Source organism: Akebia trifoliata, unplaced genomic scaffold (genome assembly GCF_017979445.1).
Source record: "Akebia trifoliata isolate Shusen 1 unplaced genomic scaffold, ASM1797944v1 Contig00315, whole genome shotgun sequence".
In the NCBI taxonomy this organism is placed as follows: Eukaryota; Viridiplantae; Streptophyta; class Magnoliopsida; order Ranunculales; family Lardizabalaceae; genus Akebia; species Akebia trifoliata.
The window spans coordinates 23,111-47,976 of NW_028236962.1; the positions used below are offsets into that span (position 1 = coordinate 23,111).

General features: G+C 33.1%; 2 protein-coding genes across 3 annotated transcripts; both read right to left on the reverse strand.

The window, feature by feature from the left end:
* Positions 1-1,815: 1,815 nt before the first annotated feature.
* Positions 1,816-7,962, reverse strand: LOC147381641 (uncharacterized). Of its 2 annotated transcripts, none has more exons than XM_086430133.1 (2): positions 3,327-7,962; positions 1,816-3,237 (listed from the first exon to the last, which is right to left on the reverse strand). In XM_086430133.1, the coding sequence occupies exon 2, from the start codon at positions 3,205-3,207 to the stop codon at positions 2,758-2,760; it is 450 nt and encodes a 149-aa protein (XP_086286259.1). In that variant the 5' UTR covers positions 3,208-3,237; positions 3,327-7,962; the 3' UTR covers positions 1,816-2,757. The 2 variants fall into 2 exon arrangements, with proteins under 2 accessions (XP_086286259.1, XP_086286260.1); XM_086430134.1 differs by having other exon boundaries at positions 1,816-3,026; positions 3,105-7,962.
* Positions 7,963-8,098: 136 nt separating this feature from the next.
* On the reverse strand, positions 8,099-10,223 carry LOC147381642 (pentatricopeptide repeat-containing protein At1g10270-like). The gene has a single exon (XM_086430132.1). It carries the CDS (start codon positions 10,088-10,090, stop codon positions 8,372-8,374), a length of 1,719 nt encoding a protein of 572 aa, XP_086286258.1. The 5' UTR covers positions 10,091-10,223; the 3' UTR covers positions 8,099-8,371.
* Between the last annotated feature and the right edge of the window lie 14,643 nt (positions 10,224-24,866).

Here is a 24,866-nt window from a genome sequence, read left to right on the forward strand (position 1 = left end):
TTTGAAAAAAATTGTTCATCCAATTGTTGAGAAGGGTAGAGAGATGTACTGATTTCCTAGGGATTGATGCATTTTTTACGCATCGATGGGATTCTAGGGAATCTCTTCCCATCTTAGCCGTTCATCGGATGCCCAGAATGTTATCTTTTTCAAATGAAAATTGGGTCGGTCTTGACAATCTGCTAGAACTTGTAGGACCAAGATATGAGCCTAGAAGTCAGAAGTGGAACAATTGGGGCAAAAGCTCGAAAGAGAGAATCACAACCAAAGCATAATCTCAGCTTATCTTAGAAAGCTTATTGTTCTTTTCGAGTGTGTTCTGAAAGGTTATTTTCCTTAAAAAAGATTATAAAAAAAAGAGGATCCTCATTCATCTCTCCCTCTCTGACTTTTATGTTAGTCCCCTCCAATCAGTCTTTCTTTTGAGACTGTACACATGGCACACAATGAATGGGATGGTCATGATCAGGACCCACGTATGGTGATTGGCATAAGTAATCACCATCGCATTCTTAGAACCACATTGCACATATGTAAAAACAACTACCTTGGTAAATAAGAGAGATGAGAAACTTCTATGATTCTTAATGAGAATAAAATATAATTCAGCCACGTTTGATAACACTATCAACTTTTACCATCAGATTCTACAACTAAAAACAACTGTAAAAAATTAGAATACTGAAAAACTTATTTGATAGTCTTATAAAAGTATTGTGTTATTTACCAGAACTTTATAATTATTATTTGATACAACTGCTGGATTCTACTATATTTTGATAAAATGATCAAAATACTGTTAATGTTGAAAATGCACTCAGAATGCAACAAAAATGATCAAAATATCCTAATAATATAATTACACTAAATATATATAATACATTTATTTTAAAAAATTATAAAAATAATTATTTTAATTTAAATAAATTTATCAATTTTATAATTCTATAGAAATTTCATCTTCTCCTTAAAATGGACATATGAAATTTTTCTGATAAAGAAAATACTTCTACAATACACAATTCAACATCCACCTAACAACTTATACACATAACACATCCACATAACATCCCATACGTATAACATATCCACATAACAACTTACAACATAACATCTCATTTATATTCTGATATCATTTAAACATAATAACCATAGCTAATATAATAAGTAAAACTGAAATAAATAAAAACATGAAAAATATGCATCTAACAATTATAATTTGCTCAAATCATTTCAAAAAAAAAAAATTGCAATTATGATTTGTGTTTACAAACCGAAATAATCCACAAAATTTTAGATTTTTTCATCAATCAAACCAAAATAATTCACCACATTTTTGTTTGCAAACTGAAATAATCCATACAATTTCAGATTTTTTCAACAATCAAACCAAAATAAATCATCATATTTGTGTTTACAAAGCAAAATAATCCACCAAATTTAATAATTTTCATCAATTACACCAAAATAATCCATCAGATTTATGATATTTTCATAGATCAAGCCAAAATAAATCACTATTTTTTTAAAGGTTATTTTGGTCTTTTCAAATAGAGAAGGATAGGCATCGAATTTCATTATTTTTTCAAGGTAATTTGGTCTTTTCACTTGAGCTGTTTTTATGGACTTAGCTTCTCCTGCAAACGCAGGACATAGTAGAGACGTTCAATTGAGGAGTATAAACAAACCCCGGGGATAGAAGTCGATTAGTGGATACTTGAAAAGTTAATTTATATTTACAAAAAGGAAAAATAAAAAATAAAAAATAAAAAAGAATGTGGATTGAGATAGTGAGTGGATTTTTTTTCTAAGTGGATAGTGAGATTGGATATGAACACGTTAGAAATAACAAAAAGCAAGGCTTTAGCTTTAGACACGACTGAATGGAGAAACAAGATTTGTTCGGCCGACCCATATCTTCGAGGATAAGGCCTTGGTAAAAGAACAATAAAAGCATTGTTCCATCTGAAATTTAGAAGATATTATATACACCAGAAGCATATGTGCTTGTATCACAAGCCAGAGCTTGCAATCTCTCTTTTTTCATGGGTAAGCTGGACTTGAATCCATCCATGATTTCAAAGTTTTACAATATGAGTTATGGGTCCTAACCAACTAAGCTAGGGCACAAATCCATCATAGAATCACAAGTTGCGAGGTGTGGTGAAGATGGGTTTTGAATCCAGGTTTGTGGTGTCAAGAAGCATGGATAGTTAACCAACTTATCAAATTTCAAAATGTAAACATGAATAATGAAAAACATATCGTCTAGGAATATGTTAGCAAACAAGCCAATTCAAGAATCAGCAGCTATCGAAGAATTTCAATTAAAATTAGAAACAAAATGATTTGGAAAAAAAATCCACAAAAGCATTGTTAGTTCCAACTTCCAAGTTCGAACTCCTAGTCAAATAAAGAGCGTAAGAGATCCCCACGTCATCTATAAACAAAAGCACAATCATTCACACCCCTCTAGGGCTCAATGAAATAAAATATAAAATCAGACTACCTCTGAATTATCTAAACAAAAGCGATTCCGAACTCATCAAGCAAAAGCTACCAAAAAATAATCAATAGAACCAGCATCTTATGCAACTTAGCACAAAATTTTAATTCAACCAACTAACACAAAACAAGAGTACCATCAAACAAGCCAATATTAAAATTGCATTTAAAGCCTACAGAAATAGAAGAGATACACTACTGTACAACCACAAGTCTACTTACTCCGCCTCAAAGATCCCCATTTCCTTCTCCCTAAACTTCTTCTTCTTCGTCATCATCATTCCCATTATCCGAATTCTCAGTATTCAAACCCTTTGCGACCGAACCGATAAGCTCCCCATTAACATAAACAGCACTAGCAAGCTCTGGCCTCGTCGAAGGAGGAAGCCTAAACCTCCACAAATCAATCTTGAACTCATCTAACAATAATTCAAATACATTACTTCCTCTGATCACGATCTTCGTAACACCGAGGTAAATCTCAATGTGCCCTAACATCATTACCCAGATTGTCCGTAGTCCTGACGAATCGAAAAAATCCAATTTTTCTTCAACTAAGACATCTGCATCGAAATCGAAAGGGAGTTCTAAAACCTTACTGAATATAAGAGGGAGACGACGAAGCTTCTTCTGCCTACACATAAGTCTGTGAGCTTCGGAGAAGCTTGAATTGTTTCGCTTCTTCAGAATTGGATGCACCATAATAATTTCAAACGATCTTGGTAAATTAGGCTAAAACAACAAAGTGGTCAATGGTGATTGTTAAACATCGCAGTCTAAACGAAAATTGTTATTTTGGAGGGAACTGGAGATTTCTATACCAATGGAGTAGGTTTCACTCTAAGTAAAAGGACGTCATTGAGAGCAACCACTCAAAGCCCACCTCCACCCTATCTTGTTCGGATTGCGGCAATGTTTATTTTCACTAGCAACCCTTTCCAGGAGATTCACCACCACGCCAATCTCCTAGTCATTACCATTACATCTAAAACTGAAGTCCAAAGAGATGCATCAATCATTGACATATGCAAACTAGTTAATGAGAGCTCCTTCTAGATTATTTGACAGAGTACATTTCAGAAAGCATTCCCAACCACACTGAAATTAAGCCTTAGAAGCAAAACAAATCTAACGGTTAGCTTGGATCGTGTTAAAATACTAGTTGACAACCTCTTGCCAAGATGACGAAATTTGCACCAAACAAAAAAACGAACTTGAGAGAGAGATAGAGAGCAAGGTGTTTGTCGTGGGGGAAGTTAGTAACATTGAAACTCTTAAGGCTTATTTGGGATGCCTTGCGGGTTCGTTGCCAACTTCTTATCTTGGGATGCCATTGGGGCCGTGTTTAATTGTAAGGCTATTTGGGACCCGGTTTTGGAAAAGGTTGAGAGGAGAATTTCCACTTGGAAAGCCCGTTATCTTTCTAGGGGGAGGGGAGTTTGCTCTGATCAAGAGTACTTTGTCCAGTATCCCAATCTATTTCCTTCGCTTTTTCAAATGTTGGTCAAATGTGGAGACTAGATTAAATAAAATCTTGAGGGACTTCTTGTGGCATGATAGGGAAAGGAATAAGAAATTTCGTCTGGTGAGCATTTGAAGACCAAAAAAGAACGGAGGGTTAGGGATACGGAATCTAAGATTGATGAATCAAGCTCTGTTAGGAAAATGGCTTTAGATATTTGGTTGTGAGCGTTTCAATTTTAGGAGGGTGATCACTACGAAGTTTGGGGAAAAGTCTGTTGGTTGGGAGTGTGGCTAAATCTGTGGAACTCTTGGTTGTGGAATATGGAAAGGAATTTAAAAAGTTTTTCCATTGTTCCAGGATAAGTTTAGGTTCAAAGTTGGGAGGCAATTCGGTGCAGGGTGGGATTTCCTTTCACCCTCAAGTAGTGGTGGAGGGCGGGATTTGAGTTTCATGAGGCATTTCATCGATTGAAAGTTCAATTCAGTTGGTGAGTTAGTGGTGGTCTTGGAATCGGAAGTATCCGATCAAGAGTTGGCTAATGTGAGACTTTGGTTGCTTGAAAAGAAGAACAAGTCTTCAGTTCGCTCTTTTTACCAAGCTTTGAACTCTGTCCCTGAATATTTTCCTATAAAGGAGGTGTGGGGTCCTGTTCCTTCAATGGTGGTTTTCTTTATTTGGATGGGGGTTAGATGTAGAATTCTCACATTGGACAATGTGAAGAAACTGGACATCATCATAGTTAACTTTTGTAACTCATGTAAGGCGGATGGTGAATCACATTCTCCTTCATTGAGCGGTGTCTTCGGTGTTGTGGTCCTTTTTCTTCTCTTTGTTCAGGGCTTCTGTGTGCCACCCTAGTCCGTTGTGGAAAGTTTTTGAAAATTGGGCTGAATACGGGGGTTGCTTCTTGACCTTCAAGAGAAAATTATGGAGTTTAGTCCCTTTTGTTGTTTGTTGGGGATTGTAGAAGGAAAGGAACTCTAGGGTGTTCGAAGTCAAGGAAAGAGATGTGCATGAGCTTTCTTTAGACCTTCTTGGCATTCTATTTCATTGAAGTGCGGTTTTTTTAGAAGCTAAAGAGTTCTTTGAGGATTTTCTGGGTAGATGGGATTGGGTTTGTAATCGTGAGGGGAGTCTTAATATTGACTTCCTTTTCGTTTTTCGTTTTTTCCTTTTTCTTCTTATAGCTCCGTTTTGGGCTGGTCACCTCGGCCTCACCCATTTTAATAAATTTATTTCACTTATCCAAAAAACAAAGAACTTAGAGAGAAGAGAGAGAGAAAGTCTCTTCACCATTCCTACTTATCATCAGATTAGATGATCATGGGATAGACGAAAGTGTTGCACATGTTGTCCAAGAAAGATTAGCCCTACACATCACAATGTATTGTTGCAAAACTTTCTGAAAATGCCCTCGATCCGCGGATCCGCTTTTGACCCTTGAGGTTTGGGAGTCGCCACCTAGTTATTACGGTCTAGGAACTAATCATTGACTCTAAAAATAAAGACAACTAATCTACGAAAGAAAATACGGGTCCAGGGATCACATTACAGGGTTGGAAGGTGTAAGGCACCAACTCCGCCCGGCAAGTGCCGGTCTCTACTTCTTCCCAAAAATCGGTTACATTGCAAAATAGACCAAAAATAACAAATAATTATAATAAAAAAATATAAAAGAAAGTTACCTTACCGATTACAACGATTCCCTCAACACCAGCGAAGAGTATCTACGTATGTATTTCCTTGCTATTCGCCCGTCACCGGATTTGATTTCTGATCTCCAAGTTGAGGTATCTTCTTCTTAGATCTGTGAGTTTTCTGATTTTTCTTATGGATTTGAAGGTGTTTTGGAAGGGTTTTTGGGTGTTTTTTGAACTAAAGTTGAGGTATGGGTGTAAGGTAAGGAGTTAGGACTTCAAAATTAGGGTTTTGAGAAGATTGGGGAGGCTTCTTGACCTACTTTTCATAGGATTTTTGATTTTGTACGAAAATAGGGTGTGAGGACCTCTATTTATAGATTTTTTTAAGGGTTGATTTAGATAGAATTAATGTTTGATTATAATTCTTTTAGTTAGAGTTGTATTTCAGTTAGAATTGTTTTAGGTAGAGTTATATTTTAATTAAAATTATTTTAGGTAGAGTTATATTTTAGTTAGAATTCTATTAAGTAGAGTTATTATTTAATTAGAACTCAATTAGGGTTTTGACTTTGGGTCTTATTTGATTGACTTTAAGATTTTGACTTTAGTCTTAATTGATTGACTTTAATACATTGACTTTAGTCTTGCTTAATTGATTTTAATTTTGACTTTAGTCTTGCTTGATTGACTTTAATACCTTGACTTTAGTCTTGCTTGATTGACTTTAATTTTTTGGAGAACCCCCCTCTATTATATCTTTAATTCTTTAGACCCCCCAAATGGAAGGGTCCTTAAAGAAATATCTTGCGAACCCTCAACAATTTTGCTTGAGAGCCTGATTGATCGATTTTTTTAGTTAAAATTTTTAAATTAATTTCATTAATGTTTCACTTTAATTATTTAATATTTTATTTATTAATTTCAAAAAATTTAATTATAAAAATTGTAAAATTATCGTTTTGCCCTCGGAGAGGACTTTTCGTGTTTTAAGTCGGTTTTCGATGTTCTAGGATGTTTTAGAAACAATTTTTCATAAGGAATTCAATGGGAATGTTGATTTTTATCATTTATAAAAAAATTGTGTGAAATGGTCGTAAACTTTATGAGGGGCATTTTCGTAATTTTGTCAAATTCTATGAAAATTGGCAAAATGATTTATTTAGTTTCGATTTGTTGTTTTGTGTTCGAAAGGGTTTTCCTAAGCGTAACGTAGGCTCTAGGGATATTTTGATGTTGGGGGTATTTTGGTCATTTGGTCATTTGGTCATTTTTAGTGATTTTTATCGTGAAACTTCTTTTGGTCTGCAAGATGATGGTTTCTATTTTCTGGGGTCATATTTTCCTAGCGTAACGTGGTTTTTACAGTTTTATTCATTTGAGATACCTCATTCGGATTTCTGAAACATATCTGGTAACAAAATAAAGCGTTGGAATAAACATCTATCGTTAGGACTTGTTGCGATCAGGTTGACGAGTTGATTAATCAGGCGAGTGCAAAAATGGGGTGTCTACACTTTCATACTTCTATCAACAAGATTCAATATATTTTCACCCTTGATCGATGATTAATAAGACTTTTCTCTATTTTGTTGATATGGGACTAGGAATTTTCACTAAGAGAGCAATATAGAAAACAAAAAGCTATAGCAAAGAGGCTACTTTGGACTTCGATCTGTCAATCATCCAAGTGATTTATTCACCAATCAATGACTTAGATATCACGCCCTTACTTGATAGTTGTGAGACATACCTTGAGTTAACACTTGTGGGACCTATAACCTACTCAAAAGTGGATCCCAAAAGACCCCACTTATAGCTAAAAACATTGTCGATCCAATAATAATAGAGATTGGACTGATAATGCATTTTCACTCTTGATTGATGATTAACAAAACTTTTCTCTACTTGGTTGATACGGGACAAAGGAATTTTCACCAAGAGAGCAAGATAGAAAAACAAAAAGCTAGAGCAAAGAGGCTACTTTGGACTTCGATCTTTCCATAATTCAAGTGATTTATTCGCCAATCGAGAACTTAAATCTCACGCTCTTACTAGACAGTAGTGAGGCATACCTTAAGTTGACTACTTGTGGGACCTATAACCCACTCAAAAGTGGATTCCAAAAGGTCTGACTTATAACAAAAAAAACATGAAATGATCCATTAAAAACATAAAGAAAAAGGTGCGGCACGCATAAATCTCACCCACAACCTTTAAGATAATAAATCACTAACAGATAACACCAAACAACAATTTCCTAGCTCATAACAAGTGATAAAAAATGGTACCTAGATCTCAGTTTTCTGAATTAAACTGAATAGGAAATAACAAGCAAATTTGGTCTCCTAAATTATGCTTAACAAGACCTTTCATAAGCATAATCACAAACAACCTTGAATACTCATAAAAAATTAAATCAAAATTTAAGTCACAAAAGATTCATAAAACACAAGTAACGCCATGAAAAGTGAAACTATAAGACTAAAGATGGATGAAGATTAAATATATTAGAAATGTTGTTCAAAATAATTACTACATCAAGTAGAAATGAGGTGACTATACTTTTAATAAGTTATAGAACAAACGTCCAATATAAATATGATAAGGTCCAGAACTCAAGCATAATCAGACCCCTCAACAGATCAAACAGACAAATCAGGGAAACTCGTCAGGAACAGCTCGACCGTTATCCTCCGATTAATGATCACCAACACTTGTGCTAATATCAAAATTGAGGAAAAAAGAGACCAAGCAATATAATCTATGATTGAGAAAAAGCTGCTACCTGTTGTATTTGAGGCTTGAAAGGCGGAGGTGTATGAGAAAAAGTCCCCTCCTTTCCTTCAAATGGTCTCCCTAACAATCTCTCAATCTCATTACTCCTCCCTTCTTTCCCAAAAGCATCATGTACAAAATCACGGAGGCTTGAAGTGACAATGATTCTGTTCTTCATCATCTGGTCTAGTAAATCCAGAGAGTGATCTAATTTACCTTCTTTGCACAAACCCATTGTCACAATCTCATAACTCCTTGGGTCCGGCTTCACCTCCTTCTCTCCCATTCGCCCCAACATCTCCGCAGCCTCCTCAATACGACCATTATTAACCAATCCATCGAACACTTTATTGTAGAAACCAGCATTGCCTTTCAAATTGGCTTCAAATATCATCTTATTAAATAACTGCAAAACATCATCAATCCTCTCTTCTCTAAAATAAGCATCAATAAGAACCCTATATGTTGTATAATCGGCGATTACTGACTTTGTTGGCATTTCTCCAAACAGCTTCTCTGCCTCAGATACCAACCCATTCTCGCAAAACTTCCCAATTATGTTATTGAAACCTGCAGCATCCATGGCAAAAGGCTTCGCTCCTTGCTTTGTTCCAGTCTTTCGAAACATCGCAATTGCCTCCGAAAACTTCCCCAAACGGAAACATTCATTCACCATGATATTAAATGTATCCGAGTTCACGGCGTGGAAATTCGGTGGTGTGTGCGAATCCAACATTTGGTCAAACATGGCTAAGGCTTCTACATTCTTCCCATACTTAAGCAACACTTCCAAAAGCGCATTGCAGGTCGCGGGAGTCATCTTGAATTGGCGATCGAGAAGGCTTTGGTATGACTCCATTGCCTCTTTTTCCATTCCCTTCTTGAAATACCAATCCATGAAGGTAGCATTGACGACTCCATCGTAAACAAGGCAACGTTCACGAAGCTCTTCGAATAGCTCATTAGCCCTTTCGAGGTTTTCTAAATTGAGGAATCCGGAAATGAGATTGTTGTAGACTAGGGAGTCAGCGCCGTGACCCCTGTTAAGCATTTCTCGGAGAAGATCCATAGCATCGGAAATTCGATCAGCTTGGATGAGGCCTTTCGTGAGGTGGCGATAAGTGACGGGGGAGGGACTGAAGGGGGCGTTTGAGAGAATGTGGCGGTAAACATCGAGGGAAACATCAACACGGCCTGCGTCACAATGGGTATTAATGAGGACATTGTAGGAGACGATATTAGGTACAATATTGGATTGGTTGAAGAAGAAACGAAAGAGAGCAACAGCATCGTCGAAGCGACCACCACGGTACATGGAAGCCATGACAGCGTTACAGGTGAAGACTGTAGGACGGGTATTGGAGAAGACGGCGTGGCGAGCTGTGGCGGAAGCCGAGTCGAGATCGCCCGAGCGGATGAGGGATTGTACTCGGTTATGGAGGTTGAGTCGTGGGCCGACGAGAGCGGAAGTGGAGTCTGGAAGGCGAGGAGCGTTGGGGTCAGGACGAGGACGTGGGGCTGATGGGTCTCTGCGGAGTGCGTGAAGTGGGGGTTCGATGCGGAGGCGGCGCTTGCGGCGGCGCCTCTCAGCTGCGGCTTCTTCAGCCGAAGAGAAAGCGAAAGTGCGGATGGAAGTAGTGGTTGGTGCGAATGAGAGAAGAGATGATCTTCGGATGGATTGGAGGAGGATACGGTAGAGAGACATGATGGATCGATGGATCAATCGATTGGCTGATACAGAGCCCAACAAGAGGAACACAAACCCTAACTAAGATTTTAGGGTTTTAGGAGTTGGACTTGAGACTTCTCCTGTTCTGCTGTCCTGCGTGCGAACTGCGAACTAGTGATGAAGTAAGGGAGTTTTACCGGGTAGACCTCGTACAATTTATCTAAACTCCCCTAAAGTTTAAATAATTACATATAAACCTTTTTTTTCATATTTAGTTATAATTCCTCCCTTCACAAAATCATTTATTTTTAGATGACAATATATGTAAGGGAGCCGTTTGGAGGCCCTAAAAAATCCAAGCATCTAACCAAGTTTTGAGTACCATCCAATATTTGCAAGATTGGACGGATGAAATCTCTTCGAATCAACTGTGAATAACTTTTTGTAAAAGACTTCAAAAAATTAAAAGTGAACTCTGTCAAAAAAAATTTAAGAATCCCTCTCTTAACTCTCTCTTTCTCTCAAGTTACAAAAAATGAAACAGAACATCATTTTGTCTTCTTCATTTGAGGGTGTGTTTGATAACACTTCTGACATCTAAATGGAGGTAGTCAAACTTCAAAATTCAAACTTCAGAAGCTCTATTGTCGTTTATTTTGATTCAGGTTTCAGAATTAAGAACCAAAAATTCAGAAGTTTTTGTTCAGCGATGGGGGGATGTTGGATGAAACTTCTGAATTCTGAATTTGTGTTATTCCTAAAATACCCTCCTCAAAATATTGATTTCTATCACTTATCCCTTCTTTATACAAATCCTAAAACCCTTATTTTTAACTTTTCTACTTTTCTTTTCTCTTTTACCTTTCATTCCTCTACAACAGTGTTATCAAGGTCTCTCCCTTTTCTTTCGTTTAGTGTTAGAAAACCCTATATTTTCACTATGAAATTAACACAATAAGATCTCTCTCTCTCTCTCTCTCTCTCTCTCTCTCTCTCTCTCTCTCTCTCTCTCCATTAATGAACATCTTTTTTTCTTTTAACATCATATGTTTCATATATGTAATTTCGATCATATGCTTATAATTTAAAAATGTCTAGGGTTTTTTTAGTGTATGGGGTTTAGATTTTGCTGGTTTTGGTGTTTTAAGAAAAAACGATTGATATTATCAGAGTAGTCCTCTTGGTCTTGGGCGATTTGTAAAACCATAGGATAAAATATCAAGTTAGTGATTGCTAGTTGGACTTTAACATTATATATTTTTCTTCCCAAGTTTTGATGGAAGTTGAGAATGTTAGTTGATGCAAGGCCAAACTAGTGTCTAATCTAAGAATAACTTAAAATTATTTATTCAATGGATGATGAAGAGGTGATTAGGTAGTTCACATCTCAATCCAATTGGGTAATGATTGCACATCAAAAACTGTTTTTGAATGTCATCTATATTTTTTACCATAGGCAAGCACAAGCTAATATGATCACTTTACGTCATCAGATTGCAAATCAACTAGAAAATGCATGATTGTTTATTGTTTGAGTATACCTTGTTGGAATATAATTTCTCAAGTATAAATTCAATTTGAAAATAATACTTTTGGGGTGTTTGATATATTAGAAATCGAAATTAAATGTGTGGATAGTTTCATTATGCATATATATTATGATTTTCGGTTAACAATTTATTAGAATTACAAAAAGGTAATATTGTCAAAATGACTATTATGTTTTAAAATTTTATTTGTAACCAGAAGCTTTTAAAAATGACAGACAAACTACTTTTCCAAAATAAGATTTCAAATTTTAGAAAACAAAAACTAGACTTCATACTTCAAACTTCAAAAGTGTTACCAAACATACCCTAAGTGACCATCTCTCTCTCTCTTTCTCTCTCGCCTTTTCCATCCTCCTTTACTCGAACGAAACCCTCTCTCTCGTCTTCTCCATATCAAGATCGGACCCTTGTCTCTTAAACTTATCCATTTCAAGATGCAAGTATCTCTCTCGTACTCTCTATTTACTGGTATTTCTTTAGCTCTCTCTATTTAAACCCTTAGTCTCTTTATCATTTTTGAATTTTTTTAGAGTTACTATTGGTACCTTAACTTGTACTTATTACACTTCAATTAAAAATATATATATATAAAGGGAGTGAATGGTTCAAATTTCCATCTCATTTGATTCTCTTCAATTTTATTCTCTGTTTTCTGGGTTCTTATTCGTTTTGGGATTTTCTTGGACTAGATGGAATGTAAGAAGGGAAACTGGAGAATTTTCTTCTCTATTTTTTGGGTTCTTACTCTTTTGTTTTGGGGTTTCTTGGATTAAATGGAATATAAGAAGGGTACTAGAAGATAGACCCATTGATCATATTTGTTTGAATGTGTTTAGATTATAATTTAAGCCAACCTTTGTAATTTAAGGAAAATGTTGAGATTATAATTTAAGCCAAACCTGTGTAACATTTGAAGAGTGTGTTCTAATCTTGGAGACCTCATGATCAATCACTACCCTTCAAATTTTTGAATTTTTTTAGAGCTATTATTAGCACCCCCCCAACTTTTACTTATTACATCCCAATTAAAAATAAAGAAAGTGAATGCTTCAAATTTCTACATTTTTTTTTGTTGTAGGAGAATGTTGTTTGAATGTGTTTAGGAGAATACTATTGGCTATTGGAAATGTGTTTAGAAGAATGTTGTTTGAATGATTTTTCATGTGTAAGAGAATGCCATTAGCACCCTAACTTTTACTTATTACACCCAATTAAAAATAAATAAAGTAATTTTGATGTATTACTTTTTCATTGAATATTTAATATACAAAATGCATATCTTTTTGTAATTTTTATACTAAAAATAATTTTTTGTTATTTTTTAATTTATCTGATGTTTTCCCACCTATACTAACTTTTGCCCTCTTTTTTCGAAACTTTCTCTTACTGAATTATGTCCAAACCTCGATTTTGTTACTATGGTTGAGCCTATTGTATGGATTAGATCTCTTTGAATTTCTATTGAAAGCCTTTTTACTAGTCTTGAATTATAGGGTGATTCAACTTGTTAGTCTTTGAGGATCACAGTATACCCCTATTTATTGCTAGTAAGGATTAGATTGTGACCATATTGGACGTTCTATCACTATGCGATCCTATATATTTCCTTGGATTGAACTTCCTCGGTTATTTCCTTATGGGTTGAGATCAAGTAAAAATGATGATATCTGAAGTTCAAAAGTGTGAAAGCCATCACAGTGCATAAAGGCAAAAAAAGCTTATCCCCAAAAATCTCAATGCAAAATCAGAAAAAAAGATGATGAGAAAAAAAAAAGTGAAAAAGGAAAGAAAAAAAAAAGTAATACATAAGTGTGAAAGCTATCATTAATATCTATCATTGGAAAATGCTGCCTCATAGTAAACTCTAGGTTGAAAAATGATGATATTCTGAAGTTCAAAAGTGTGAAAGCATAAGGGCTAAATACACATCCTCAAGAATTCTTGATGCAAAATCATAAAAAGGGGGATAAGAAAAAGAAAAAGAAACCACACGAGTGGTGGAGTGACCTAAGTTTGCTCCCTAGAGTCGTTATATTGAGTCTCCCCACCTATTATTTAATTATATAAATAACACATTTTGATGAATTTCTTTTAAAGATTGTTCAAAAAGCATTTGAAAAATTCTAAACTTATTACTCCCCATTTACTTATTTTCTTTATTTTTAATTGGGTGTAATAAGTAAAAGTTGGGATGTCATTATTAGTTCTAAATTTAGGGCTTTCATGGTAAAAGTTAAAGCTTGGAGGTTAAGAGAAAATTTTCCATTAAATAAATCAATTTGAGATTGATTTTTCACATTGGTTTTAGGGGAAAATCAAATTAATTGAAAAACCAATTAAATCAATTGCAAAAGATCAATCTTAAATTAAAATAAATATAAAAAAAATAGGGAAAAATCTTATTATAGTTGCAATTATTGAAGAAGAAGAAAAATGAAAAAGAACAACTTACCTATAAAATCTTCAAAAACACTGAGAGGATGCCAAAAATTTTGCTACCGTGTGATTTTTGTGGAGCTTCATTCACTTATTGATGGTTGAAAGGATCGACTGAAATTTTGGATGAATCGACTGCTGAAAAGAATTTTTACTCTAACCAAACAACCAAATTTGGAAACTAGGAATGTGTTCAACATGTTGAGGCCTTCGCACGGCTTTTCCAAACGGTCTATTCATCAGTGTCTGTTGGTGATGGCTTGCAACATCAGCAGCCACAACTTCTAAATCTAATGAGTGGAATCGTTGGACTCAGGCGAAGTTGTTTTTCTTCTACAAGTTAAAATCCATAAATTCAAAAAATTATTTGTTTTGATGCTTCATATTTAATGCTCATATGCTTGGTTTTTCAATGAATGTAAAGCTATGTATTAAACTTATGTACTTAAATGTGTATCACTTATTTTGACAATTTTTACTTTGTCTCTCAAACTACTAAAATACTGAACATTTTCGAAACTCACTTTGAATTGAATTATTTCCCTTTGGGAGTATTGGTGGTGTGGGGATGTACTGCTCAAGGAGTATTTCTCGGTCTTATTCGATGATTCTTACAACTTAAATAAAGTATGATTTAGACATGCCCCTCCTTATTTTGTTAATGTTTGAGATACCCCACTATGTTTACAAACTTAAAACATGACAACTTGACCTCAATTTATCATAGAAGATTAACAAAAAATGACCTAAATCCCCTAGTCTTTCAACCTCTTGCCAAAAGCCTATAATTTTTCTCCCCAACAAACATACATCATCAAGCTCTTCAATCACTAATGTAAATTATTTTGGATATGTTTAATCCGGTCTTTTATTCTTTTGTTATAAATCCTAACTTTTTCTTCCCAAGAGGTTATCATGTATATCTTCTTCTCTTCCCAGGAATCTTATCTCGTTCTTCAAATGTGAAGGTTTAAAGGGATATAAAATCATATATAGTTGAAGACGAGGGTAAAAAAAATTAATCTAGAGGATGAACATTACTGATTTTTGGAAGAAAAATCAAAGGTTTCTGCTAGAGAGCAATGCTAATCTATTTATTGCATTTTCTAGTACTTACTCAAAGGAAATCAAAGTTAATGAGCATATGCTATCAATTTGAAAACAAACATATCTATATCCAAATATGGTGGATTATGCCTATATCACCTGTAATACCTTGAATTTTTTACTCTTATCTCAAGAAAAAACAAATAGTGGAATTTTGAGAAAATTCTGAAAGTAGGACTTAGGGTAAAATTTTAGGATTTTTTTCTAGTCATTTTTAATGAAATTTGATCTCACCATTAGATTCAAAATGACTAAAAAAATATACTTTACGTTGTAAGCACACTCAAAATGCGAGTCCGAACAAAAAAATTGCAAAATCCTTAATTTTTAGGTTGAACGAGACTAAAAAGAGAAATTTTTTCTAGAGTATTAATTTGTAGAATCAAATCACACCATCGGGTCCGCAACAAAAAATTATAAAACATGGAGTATATACTCGTCATTTTTAGAGTTCAAAAAGTTGAATTATCATAAAAAAACATAAACAACTTCGATTTTTTTGTCAGACCAGACTAAAAAGTGAATTTTTGTTAGAAAGAGAATTTGTATAATTCGATCACGCCATTAGATCCACAACGAAAAATTATAGAAAAAAGGAGTATTCACTCGTCAGTTTCAAAGTTCGAAAAATCGAGTTATCATCAAACGAAACAACTTCAAAAATGACAATTTCATCCTAATATTTTATACAAAGAATTTTTAAAGTTTTTTTTGGTTCATTTCATCTTCCCCAAACCTATCAATAACAACCAGTCATACATTTTTTAAACATTGGGTTTCAACAAATTTAGATTCGATATTTTATATAAAGAACTTTTAAAGTTTTTTTTTTTTGTTTCATTTCATCTTCCCCAAACTCATCAATAACAATTAGCCATACGTTTTTTAAACATTGGGTTTCAACCAACTTAGATTCGATTTACGTCATGAACAGGTCTCCATTGACGTTTAGTGAAGAAGGAAAAAATGTCTGGAACGTTGAACTCTATAAATCCCGTCCATTTTTTTTTTCTTTTTCTCTTCTCTTTCTTCGTATTTCATTGAAAATCATTTATATCCTATATGGGGGTTTTGATCTTTCAACCATTGATTTCATCGACTTAGAGCTCAAACCATCGGGTCGGATTAAAAATCAGTCATCTCCATGTCAGATCTGCCTCGATTTTCGTATTGATCATCTTGATTTTTGTGCACGTTCTTCAATTCTAACACCCAGAGATTGGTAGGGGCTTATGATTCTAACTAGTAATCATAGATTTCACAAATGATTTTAGGAATTTTATAAATCTTTCGATTTAATTCTAAATGTAGAATTTTCATCATTTATTTCAAATTCATGCGAAATATATGTGTTTAATTATATTTTATAATAAATTATATGTGGGTGAGACATTTCACCGGATTATTTCTGCTAGTTTGATCATGTGCACTGCTCGAACCCCGTTTTAATCAAATTTTTGTAAATTTTAATTTAAATGATAAAAATGAATTTCAAAGTTTGAAAAATAATTTAATATTCAATGAACTCATATTTATTAGATGAATATCGAAAAATGAATGTTGTATTCAAAAAATTAGAAAGTGAAAACAATAGAAAAAGGGGAAAAAGAAATGAAATGATAAAATTTAGAATCATACCCAAGGGTTGATGTCTGTATTTTACTTTATTGTGTTATGTGTGGGTTGATGAATGGATATCCATAAGTAAATTACTTTTGGTTGCATGTTTACGTTTGGTTATGCGTTGTGTACTGTTATTTAATTTAGGCCAATTGGCTACAATTGCATAGTAAGAAACTAGATATTCATTCTCAACTCTGTCATATTAATTTCTTATTTACCGTAGAGATCATCCTCACAAAAAATCAGCCTATTCCAAAACTTCTAACCCCATCAAAAGTGATTTACAAAAATGTTTGGCAAGATGTTTGGCAAACTTTAGGGCTGTTGAACCGCTCCCTATATATATATATATATATATATATATATATATATATATATATATATATATATATGGGTCCCGTTCAGCAACAAACATTTTGGCAAAACATTTTTCAAAACATGGGTTAGAGGTTTTGGAATGGGCTGATTTTTTGTGAGGATGATCTCCTCACCGTACAGATCATCCTCACCAAAAATCAGCCCATTCCAAAACTTCTAGCCCCAGTTTACAAGTTGAAAAATCATAGACCGTCCATTTTTTGTAAACCATTTTTGATGAGGTTAGAAATTTTGGAATGGGCTGATTTTTGGTGATGATGATCTCCTCACCGTAGAGATCATCCTCACCAAAAATCAGCCCATTCCAAAACCTCTAACCCATGTTTTGAAAAATGTTTTGCCAAAATGTTTGTTACTAAACATTTCCCTATATATATATATATATGGGTCTCGTTCAGCACCAAACATTTTAGCCAACCATTTTTGTCCTACATGGGTTAGAAGTTTTGGAATGGGCTGATTTTTGGTGAGGATGATCTCTACAGTGAGGAGAACCGTAGAGATCATCCTCACCAAAAATCAGCCCATTCCAAAACTTCTAACCCCATGTTTACAAGTTGAAAAATCGTGGACCATCCATTTTCTGTAAACCATTTTTGATGGGGTTAGAAGTTTTGGAATGGACTGATTTTTTGTGAGGATGATTTGTACGGTGAGGAGATCATCATCACTAAAAACTAGCCCATTCCAAAACTTCTAACCCATGTTTTGCCAAAATGTTTGGTGCTGAACATTTCCCTATATATATATATATCGGGAGCCGTTCGGAGGCCCTAAAGTTCGTCAAGGTTTGTGCCAAGTTTTTTGAGCCATTAGATATTGCGAAATCCGATGGTTGAGATTTAATAAACCAGTTGTAAATCACTTTTGTGTACAGATTGTTTAAAAATAAAATTAAACCCCTAAAAATTAAAATTAAGCCCCTTTTTTCTCTCTCACATTTACATTCATATGCACAAATAGATAGGAACGTAGATCACTCTCAATCGAAGAACTTCTCTCTTCAAACTCTTGTTATCTTTACCCAAAGATCACTTTCAATTGAAGACTAAGATTTATTTTAGTCGAAGAAGCTCTTTGCAATTTCTCACTCGTAAGCGTAGATTTTTCTCATATTTTATAGGTATCTCCCTCTTATCTTTCTCAATCGAAATCCTAACCCCAACTTTAACTCTAAATCAAAAGCATAACCCTAACCCCAACCTCAAACCTGTTGTCATTTGTGGTCGAAACCCTAACCCTAACTCTTTTTTTCTCACTCTCAGTCGAAACCTCAAAACCTTAACCTTATATCTTTCTCTCTATCTAAACCCTAACCCTCACTCTTTCTTTCTCAACTCTAAACCCTTCAATTTCATTTTTTAAGATTTTTTTTGGTTTATTAGCTTAAATCTGTATGAGGTCGACCTATTTTGTATTGGTAGCCCTGGTTGGATGCTATGATTATATATATAGTTTAATAGAGTTGTATAAGGATACAATAATTGTACTTCATAAAAGGTGAAATAGATTATAAGATACAATGAGGTCTATTGAAAATGTGTATTAATTTTCTTTGCAGAAATGTGTATAAATTTTCTTGCAGAGATAAGTTAATTAAATTTGCATAAATGTATGTTCAACATTTTATTAAATTTGATAAGATTCAGAGTCAAGTCTTTAGGACTTGCATGTTTGTGTATTACAATACTATTTGCCACTTCACCCCTATACTTGGTAACACAATACAAATTTATTTTCTTTTACGAAAAAATTATGACCTTCCCCAATAATACTTGGATGATTATAGCTCTAGGTATATTTCAAACCTAGTGCTACAAAATTATGAAATAGATTTGATCTAATTTATAATTTTGGTTTTTTAGATGATTAATTCAATATTAAAATGAATTCGATTTGTTTAATTTTTAAGTTTAAATCAGTTGTCCTCAAAACTGTATTTGTTTGACAGAAGCCTTAGATTTCATGTGGTGGGGAAAATAGTGAGAACGAAGCAATAGTTTCTTTCTTATTAAATTTTATTTATTTGATTAATCATTTATCTGACGTATTCTATTTTTATAAGCTTATGGGGTGCCAAAGTTTTATGTTTTTTTTGTAGGGTGTAGACTAGGGATTAACATGATATAAGGGGATTTTCATAGATAAATGGATATAAAGATTCTCGCCATAAAACGTTTAAAACATTTGAAAAAATTGAGAAGCATTTTTTGGAATACTATTAATCTCACTTTGGAAATTCAATAAAATTCCCTAAAGAAAGGCGAGGGCCAGCAATCCTTGAAAAAAAGCAAGGGCCAACGTATAAATCACATTACTTCAAATGTCTCTTGATTTACATAATTTTCATTTTTGCTATGTTTTTGTTTGTATCAATGATGTATAAACTCATCTCTTGGAAGTTTATCTCTTGGTAATATGGCTATTTTATATGTGGAAATGCACTCAAAAATGTACTTAAAGCTCTAATATACTTTGCCTACAATTCACTCTACGCTTATATTTGTGGATTTATGCTTGGCCTTTTACTAGATTATATATTACTGAAGTCTCGATGGATGGATTGATATTGGTTTTTGATTGATTATATTTTCTGTAATCAATTCAATTATATCTTGAATGTAAGATTTTATTTACTTTAGTTAGTATTTGAAAATGTAAAATTTTGAATCCAATTTTAGTGCATAATATTTTGAAGGATAAACTACTTATTTATTCTATATCAAGTTTAATTTCAAAATTCATTCTAGTCATCACTATTTACTACTCCATTGAAAAGTATCAACTATTTCAAAAAATCATGGCATGCTAAAATTTAATGACTCAAAAATCATCTGAAAGTTTTTTTTTTTTTTTTTTGTGTTTTGGGGGTTAAGAAATGAGATTATCCTTGCGACAAAAAAAAATAAGGGCCTGTTTGGATACCAGGAGCAGAACTACTGTTCTAAAGAACATGAGTTGGAGTACTCTGTGGAGGAGCTGGAAATAATTCTATGAAGGGCGTTTGGTAATCAACTCTTTGAAGTATTGGTAGAAGTACTTTTGTGCCGAAGTCTGTTTGGGAATCATACCGACTTCTCATGACTTCTAAAAAAAGATCAGAATACCCTTATATTATACCAATTACTGTTTTTTGTCTTTTAGTGTCATTATATGCCTTCAAATTATATTGTTTTTGACATTTTAACTATAAATATAATATAATATAATATAATATAATATAATATAATATTTTAAATATTAAATATTAAATATTAATATAATGTGTTTAAATCCATTATACTCAAAAAAATTTAAAAAATTGACAACACCTCCCTTAAAAATTGGATGTTTTAACCTATTATCTGTTGAATTATCATATATATAAAAGATGTCTCAAGCATACCAAGTCCTGATATATATCCATACTTAAACAAATCTCATACATGTAATTTACATATATCTATTTAAGAAATAATATCATAACTAACACAGCTATTAAAATTAAAATTGTTATAAACTGTAATATATTACATCCTATTGATGCATAAAAAAACAAATCCTTTATGATCTTTTGTCGTCCATTTTTCTTCATATGTTTATTAGTTACATCAACTTTGTTAATAGATTCAACTTCATCAGCCCATAAAAATCCTCCAGTATGATTCTAGAATTAAAGAATAAATAAATTTCATTAGATTATAATAAAAATATATATAATGTAAGAGAAATATGATAAGTTCATATATGTCTTATTGACAATTATTACCTTTCAAGATGGGCACTGATAAAATTTTATATCTTTATTTTCTTTGGTTCTAGCAGTAATAATAACCAACTCCTGACCACACAAACAACAAAGTGCCATTAAAACTACAATCAAATATTTCAAATGCATGAAAAATCAAAATAGATAAATCTAAAACAACTTACATGAATAACAAGTCAAATATTTAACAACATTTAAATTAAAGTACTGAATTTAAGACAAGTCATCCTTATACATTAATATTATACCAATCATAGGCTTCTTTTATAGCTTCTGCTATGACTTCTCTCTTTGTTCCATAACCCTATTTGCTTGACGATGTGAATGCACAATTGGATTTTTATGATCTAAAGATGTGAATCTTTCTTCTACAAAATCATCTTGATTATATTGGGCAAATTTCACATCTGCTAAACCTTTTTTTCAAATAAAATTGTGTAATATCATACAGGCAATCACAATATCCCGTTGCGTATCAAATGAATAAGAATGTATGCTACGTAAAATTGTCCATTGCGTCTTCAAAACACCAAAACACCTTTCAATATCATTGCATAAGGAAGAATGTAGATGATTGAACAATTTTTTCTTCCCTTTCTCCCATGCCCCTCTTCGAAAACCTTGTAGACGATAACAAATACCTCTATATGATGCCAAATAACTGTCCATCAATGAATATTCAGAGTCAACCAGATAATACTTGCCTAACAATCAAAATGAATAACTACAATCATTATAAATTTATTTAAGTAAATAAAGTATTATCTCGATTAATACTTTAAATACCGACTTTCTGGTGGGTGTGGAAATCCTGAATTGGGATTAATGATGGTTTTCAATAATATATTTAAGTCATTTGCTTGTCCCTCCCAACCAGCCATGACATACGTAAAAAACATGTTGAAAGAGCATATAGCCAACACATTATGTGTTATACCCTTTCGACCTAAGAAACGAAGTTGGTTTGCTACAAGAACATGTACTCCTATATGAGTACTATCTATCACTCTCACGCAATCTTTGATATTGAAATAATAATATATAAGACAATGCATCAATTAAAAAAAATATATTGGTATTAATAACAAAAAAATGTAATAAGTTACCTTAAAGAAATGTCAGTATGTTCGGCTAGTCCGAATTTCAGGAAGGATCTCATTCGAGTATCGGGACACGATAAGAGTCCTACATAAACGTAGAATCGCCTCCAAAACTTTATGAAAATGTATGCTTACAGTCTCTTCCGAATGTTGAAATAGATTGGTAGTCAATCTCATACTTGCATTTTGCCCTAATATCATTACAAACATTGCCAAAGAGACTTGTAAAGAAACGCGTCTCGTACTCTTTAGGTTTGTCTCATCGCGAAGAAATGATAATAATTTGTGAAAAATGTGTTTCTCCATTCTAAATTGTTCATGACATATAGAATTATTTACTGATAAAGCATATTTTATAGAATCTTCTCCAATAAAATTACAATTTATTTTGGGTTGTTTATTTAAAATATGTTCTCGTTGAGGTAAAATCTGGGTTACTATCATACCAATTACTAATAGTTCAAGACTATCATCCGAAGATGAATCTAAAACGTCTTCAGTTAACGATAAACCTATCACATCTTCATCCGATGATGAAGACATAAAAAATACATCCGACGATGAATCCATCAAGTCTGTTTGTTTTCAAATATGTTATAAAATATTAAAAATCAAACTTATAACAACAAAATACCATGATCTAGCGATAATCAATATTGATTTAAACGTAACATAAATATCTCTATTACATCTAATATAGATAAAGACAAAAAACATAAATATCTCTATTACATCCGACATAAATAAAGACAAAAGACATCTAACAAAAAATATAAATATCTCCATTACACCCGACATAGATAAAGACTAAAAACATCCGATATAGATAAATCCTACATATCGCTACGACCACCAGAACTACCACCAGTTGACCTTTGCCTTATACCCACTAACCATTGTAGACGCGCCTTTTTCATCTTAAAATAACAGAATATATCTCTGAATCCTTTCTTTTTTTTTAAAGTTATCGCATGCCCAACCATATAATTCATTTATGAATGGAATATCATCTGATAGTTCATTTAATAACGAAACACAATCTGCGATATTAATCTATCCCTTATCCTTAATAGCTTGAACAAGTTGATCAAACTGTTTTCAAATATATAATTATTTTTTATTGCCTTCTTCTTTTGTAACTGGGACTCCCCGCCAGATGATGTCCTTCTTAAAGGTACATGAGTTATATTCTCACTTTGAAGATTATCTTTATTTTGTGATATATTTGGTGGAAGTTGGGTCTCGGATTGCACTTCTGATTGAGTCTCAGAAACCAAATTAGGACTATCATCATCATCATTATCTAGATTCTCTTTAACAAACTCATAATTCATTGCAGGAGATCGGGCATGAGAATCAGTAGATATAGTCCCACCGAATATAAGGTCCAACTTATGAGCAAATTCAAGTCCCTTGGTGTAGACACCCCATTATTGCATCTTCCTGATTCGACAATTCGTCACTCGATTTTGGTGGATTCCTAATGATGAATATAAAAGAACTCGAAGGCTTGTGAGTACTGCTTGATTCTTTCTATTTCTAATCTTTTTATCCCCCCTACTCGTCACGACTCGACCTAGAAATTTACGCACGCTTAGGATCGCTACACCTTACACTCGATTTAGCAAACATGTACGCTTATGTTCGCTATACTAGGAAAATATAACTTTGGAACTTAGAAATAATCACACGGTGACCGAAAGAAATCTCACGCTGAAAATCGTAAAAATCATAAAAATCACAAAAATGATAAAAATACCCCTCATAAATTTTGGACCCTTGAAAAATCTCGAAAGTACCTCCATTGCACTCAAAATGTGATTTCGAGTCTAACGGGACCCAATCTAATGAAAACAGAGAAATTCAAGAAAAATTATCAAAAATCGTAAAAATGACCAAAACACCCCTTAACATCCAACTTTAACATAGAGACCTTGATCCCTAGGAAAATAAAATTCAAGAAAAAATTAAACCAAAATAAAATTCAAATTGAAAATTAAACGAAAATTTAACTAAGATCCAATTAAAATCCAAAATTTAAAATCATTTAAATCATAAAATCAAATTAAATTTCAATTAAAATACAAAATAAAAATTACATTTAAATTAAAAATCAAGAAACCAATTAAAATACAAAATCAATATCAAATTTAAATAAAGTTAAAAATCATTCAACCAATTAAAAAAGTAAAATTAAATCGAATCGATCAACCAATCGAAATAAAATTAAATTGACTTACAACCAATAATAAAATCAAAATTCAAATTAAATTTATAATCAAATTGAAATTAATTAAACAATCCAACCAAATGCAAATTCAAATTTAAATTAAAATATCAAATTAAAATCAAAATGTCGACAAATTCGAAATTCAAATTCAAATAAAAAATCAACCAATCATAATTCAACAACCATAGGCTACCATAATACGAGTAACGTGGGATTCCTCCCCCATTCTATTAAAAGAAAAATAATAAAAATAAATAAATAAATAATGAAAAATATCACGTTAGAATCGTGTTCCCTCTTCTTCCCCAACGAATTCTTCTTCTCCTTCTCCAACTCCTTCCATAACCACCCACACTTTTCACTCTCTCTCCCTTGATCTCTCCCATCAACCTACGTTCTCAACCCTTCTTCTTCTTCACAACAAAAACCAACAACAATGGCCTACTCTCATTCTCTCACGTTTTTGCTATATAACCACCCACGTCCCTCATCTGTTCGAGGTTCTCCCCTATAAAACCTGCAACACACCTTCTTGTCTTGGGGGGCTGGTTAAAAAAGAGAAAAAAAACTCCTCTCTAACATATAACGTTCCCTCTCCATCACTGTAACAATGCCCCAACCATTAATTCAACACTCCATA